General features: G+C 43.4%; 1 protein-coding gene across 1 annotated transcript; it reads right to left on the bottom strand.

Moving 5' to 3' along the window:
• Positions 1-1,766: 1,766 nt before the first annotated feature.
• Positions 1,767-4,749, bottom strand: gatd3l (glutamine amidotransferase class 1 domain containing 3, like). The gene is made up of 7 exons (XM_049762136.2): positions 4,453-4,749; positions 4,337-4,389; positions 4,153-4,266; positions 3,946-4,077; positions 3,781-3,873; positions 2,253-2,416; positions 1,767-2,170 (listed from the first exon to the last, which is right to left on the bottom strand). Exons 1-7 carry the CDS (start codon positions 4,567-4,569, stop codon positions 2,034-2,036), a joined length of 810 nt encoding a protein of 269 aa, XP_049618093.1. The 5' UTR covers positions 4,570-4,749; the 3' UTR covers positions 1,767-2,033.
• Between the last annotated feature and the right edge of the window lie 30 nt (positions 4,750-4,779).

The following is a 4,779-nucleotide window of genomic DNA, read 5'->3' as shown; positions in this document are numbered from 1 at the left end:
GTTTGGCATAATTATGAGTCTTCAATTCAGAGTACATGTATGATTTTGGAATGTGTGAGGAAGCTGAATTATCTGCAGAGAACAAAACACCACGGGAAGGCCTGAACTGATTTTCGAAACCAGAACCTCCCGACTGTGAGGCAGTCACGTACTCACAAGCTCTTGAGATTATTTCATTTTCTAATCAAAGTCTTAAGCAAAGTGCAGTGATTTCCAACTGTGATAGGTTTGAATTAAGGTGAAGTAAATCAGTGGAGACAAATAAGTTATGTATGCTGAGCAGTGACGCTTAGACTGAGAGACAACATATCCCCTAATAAAATGTTGCATATTTCTGCTGGCTAAAAAAAAAAAAAACAAGAATAAGTAAATAAGTGTAGCGAGCGATTCGGTGAACGATTCTTTTGAACAAATCTTTTGAGTGAACCGATTCTAAACTGGAATGCACATCACTAGTACAAAAGAGTGCAGACGGCCAGTTGCTGCTAGGTTGAAATAGCCGACTGGTTAGTGACACGGGTTCTTGCTCGGTAAAACCTTGGTTCAATCCCAGGTGTGAGCATGTACCTCAACGTGCTTTTAGAATTGGAACCTCGCTGCGTACACATATGCAAACAAATGCAAATATTTATGTGTAAATACACAAGGTGGCCCCCCCCCCAAGTTGATTGGCTCTTTGATCTGTGATGGCACTTGGACACTCCATTAGGTACACCGCCATTTTCAAGTGTACCTAATAACAGGCCATTTTATTGGGGAAATATGGTCAAAGGTCACAGGTGTCAAGCTCTAGTCCTCGGGGCCGCGTTCCAACATGTTTTCCAAGTGACCCTCGTTAAGAGCAGGTGCGTGAAAACTTTTAGCTTCTTTCACGGTCAAAAGGAGCTAAAAGTTTTCCCGCACCTGCACTTAACGAGGGAATCACACGGACACTCCATTAGGTACACCGCCATTTTCAAGTGTACCTAATAGCAGGCCACTTTATTAGGGAAATATCATGGTCAAAGGTCACAGTTATCAAGCTCTAGTCCTCGGGGCCGCGTTCCAACATGTTTTCCAAGTGACCCTCGTTAAGCGCAGGTGCGTGAAAACTTTTAGCTTCTTTCACGGTCAAAAGGAGCTAAAAGTTTTCCCGCACCTGCACTTAACGAGGGAATCACACAGACACTCCATTAGGTACACCGCCATTTTCAAGTGTACCTAATAACAGGCCACTTTATTAGGGAAATATCATGGTGAAAGGTCACAGGTGTCAAGCTCTAGTCCTCGGGGCCGCATTCCAACATGTTTTCCAAGATTCCCTCGTTAAGTGCACCTGCGTGAAAAGTTTTAGCTCTGCAGAACATGAAAATGAACAAAATCTTTTCACGCAGGTGTGTTTAACGAGGGTAACTTGGAAAACATATTGGAACGTGGCCCCTCGAGGACTAGAGGTCGACACCCTTGGCTTAAGTGAAAAATGCCACACCCGCCCTCACCCCCACTTTCTGATTGGCTGGTTGATCTGTGACATCACTCGGACACTCCATTAGGTACACCGCCATTTTCAGATGTACCTAATAACAGGCCAGTTCATTAGGGAATAATCATGGCCAAAGCTTAACTGAAAGTGAAAAGTGCCACACCCGCCCTCACCCCCACTTTCTGATTGGCTGATTGATCTGTGACGTCACTCGGATACTCCATTAGGTATGCCTTAAACTGCAACCCTCAATTACACACAGCAGTAAAAAAAAAAAAAAAAAAAGAAGACAATGACACAGTAATCATGCTTTAAAGATTTTACACACTTCAGTAAGTACATCTGTGAAATCTAATCAAAGAGTTGGCTACGTGACAGTGGCAGCAAATGCACGTGATTAAATAAAGACCTTTTTTTCAAGCAAAAGTGAATGCTATCATCTCTAAAGTTTTGAAACAGTCCTTGTATCAGATCTCATTTGTACAGATGGACTTTAATCTGGTGGCTGCTGAGCGTATTTGCTGTAGTTCTGAGGTCATTCTGCAAATTAACACTGGCGTCCACTGTCACATCACTTGCTTGACATTCGCATGACATGCTTGACCATATTTCCAATGCCATCAAATATATAGTGATAATGGAGCTCGGTCTCCCACATGAAGGAGGGCGTGCTGACAACTTTGTTTTTCTCGTCCACATGGACTTCGTGCAAAAGAAAGGTCAAGGTCACAACAGCAAAAGAAGCAGAGAAATAAAATATAAAGAAGGATTTGATTTGGAAAGGATATGTATGGCTCACGGACAGTGTGGCGCGCACCCATGCTCTTCACAGCCTGCACCATGTTTGTATGAGGCCACTTCCCCCAGAGGCTTTTGTCATCGTGTTCGTAGCCCATGGTCACCTCAAGACTGGGCAGCACCCGGCATGCCAGCACAGGAGCCGTGCTGGACAGACTGCAGAACAAGCACAATGTCAGCTGGCTACAGCATAGCCTACAAATCCCACTGGAAGGCTTTTTTTTTTGTCTTTGAATGTTGATTATGGAATTTCATGGCTTCACAGTTAAGGAGCTATATTTTAAAGGTGACAATAAGTGAGTTTGTTTATCCATCCATCTACCGTAATTTCCGGACTATAAGCCGCGACTTTTTTCCAAAATTTTGAACCCTGCGGCTTATAGTCAGGTGCGGCTTATATACGATTTTTTTCATGATTTTTGTGATGACTTGATCACTTTTATACACTCGCAAAAAGGCTGTGGACCACTGTTGTGCGGTATCTTGAAGAACAAAACAACAACAAAAATACTATTTTGAAACACTACTATGGCCGCTGCTTATTCTGGCTGTGTTGCTTGTGACTATTATGAGCTTTAGTAGGAATACACGCTAGGTGACCTGCGTCAAAGGGCTCTAAACCCTTTTTCATACTCTGCCATGTGACTCAGAGATTACACAAAGCAGTGGCGCTGTTTGGACCATCTGCATTGTATTAAAACCTAATCAATCAGCATTTAAATTCAATTCTTCTGACATTGTGCTCACCAAAAACAAGTTGTAATGAATGTGAACTTTTAATGCATTTTATTCAGAAGGTTACTTTGAACCCTGAGGCTTAAATGGCGGCGCGGTATATTTATGGATTTTTACTTTCTGTGTACTGTCTTTCTTTGTAAAAAACTCATGTGCACGTGCGGCTTATAGTCCGGTGCGGCTTATGTAAGAAAAAAACTAAAATATCCCTGAATTTTAGCTGGTGCGGCTTATAGTCCGGTGCGGCTTATAGTCCGGAAATTACGGTATGTATTAGTTTCAAAACGAACCAAAAAATTCATTAAATCAGAGGAAATAAAGATTCACAAGACGATAAGTGAAACAGGTTGGTGAAAATGATACAATGAGGAATGTTGTTCCTGGCAAAAAGGAAAAAGGTCATACATCCTTTTAAAATCCCTCTTAATGCCTGTAATTCCCAGACTTAGCCACCAAGCGTCCCTTCACCTAACCCTGTGTCTGACCTGTTCACCAACCCGTCAACCTCCACCTGAACTTTACAAGCTACAGGACATTATTTTAATTACATTTGGTGTCAGCAGTCTGTCCTGGATGTGTTTGGCTTAACTGACTATCACGTGACAAACATTTGTGGGACACGTTATAACTGCACAATCGATTGAGCTGATTAATAAAATACAATACAAAATATTTCATTTAAAAAAAATAGCTTTTCCCTAGACAACAATCAGGGTTACAATTGTTTGGCATTCTTGTGTCTATGTACTGAATGTACACTCTCCATTCACCTAAGGGATACTCACCCAATGGGTTTACGTGAGCGGTGAAAATCTTTGAGCACTCTTTCCACATCTTGGTGCAGCTTGCAGTCTTTGCCATCCTTCACAAAAGAGGACCTCAAGAATACAAAGCCGCATTAGACTTCATCTCCTCCATCCTGTCTGTTTTAACTCATCACTGCTCCTCACAGATTTTTGATGACCCCGTGACCTCCAGGGAAGATGACAGCATCAAAGGCGTTGACATCCAGCTTGGACAGATCGTGCATTTGCATCATTTCTTCGTTATGGCAGAAGCGAGAAGACTCCACCATCATGTTACTGTGCAAAAGCCAAACATGACAGACAAAAATGCGACCAGGGCAACTCAAACTGGACTCCACATGTGAGACGTACCGATTTTCTCCAGAAGCAGGCTGCTTCTTCATGTGGTCCATGACATGGGTCTGCTGCTGATTAGGAGCAAACATCTGGAAGCGAGCGCCGTTGCGACTCAGATGGTACATGGTGCTGAGGGCACACGTGGGAGGTGAAAAATGAACTGGGTGGTGAAAAATGAAACACAACCGGTGATACTCACTAGGCGCCCTCGTGGACATCAGTCCCGTCCAACCAACCACATCCCGAGAACACCTGTAAACAGTGGTGACAAAAGTACTCGTGCTCCGTAAGTTTTTATTGATTTGTGTCACTTACCACGGCAACGTTGGCGTTCCCCCAACGGCCTTGGTTAGCGTGATGGGCAAAAGCGGCGGGCTGTTGACCGAGAACAGCCAATGTTTGTTTGCACAAAATAGCCCGGCTCGCTAGCATGATTTAGCCTTGATCCAAGATAGAACCACTGAATTCCACAGAGTCTGAAAGACCTTTCGATGTTGGGAAGATTGCATTTCCTGTCTCAGGCCGTGTATATATGACCAGAGTCCAGAGTGTGACGTCAGCAAGTAAGCTGCATTTTCTGAGAAGATTGATGACCGTTTCACCTTGTCCTGCCCGGTTTGCCTCCTCCCTTGTTTGTTTGTC

This window comes from Syngnathus scovelli, chromosome 3 (genome assembly GCF_024217435.2).
Source record: "Syngnathus scovelli strain Florida chromosome 3, RoL_Ssco_1.2, whole genome shotgun sequence".
NCBI classification, from domain to species: Eukaryota; Metazoa; Chordata; class Actinopteri; order Syngnathiformes; family Syngnathidae; genus Syngnathus; species Syngnathus scovelli.
This window is presented reverse-complemented; position numbering and strand designations above follow the sequence as displayed.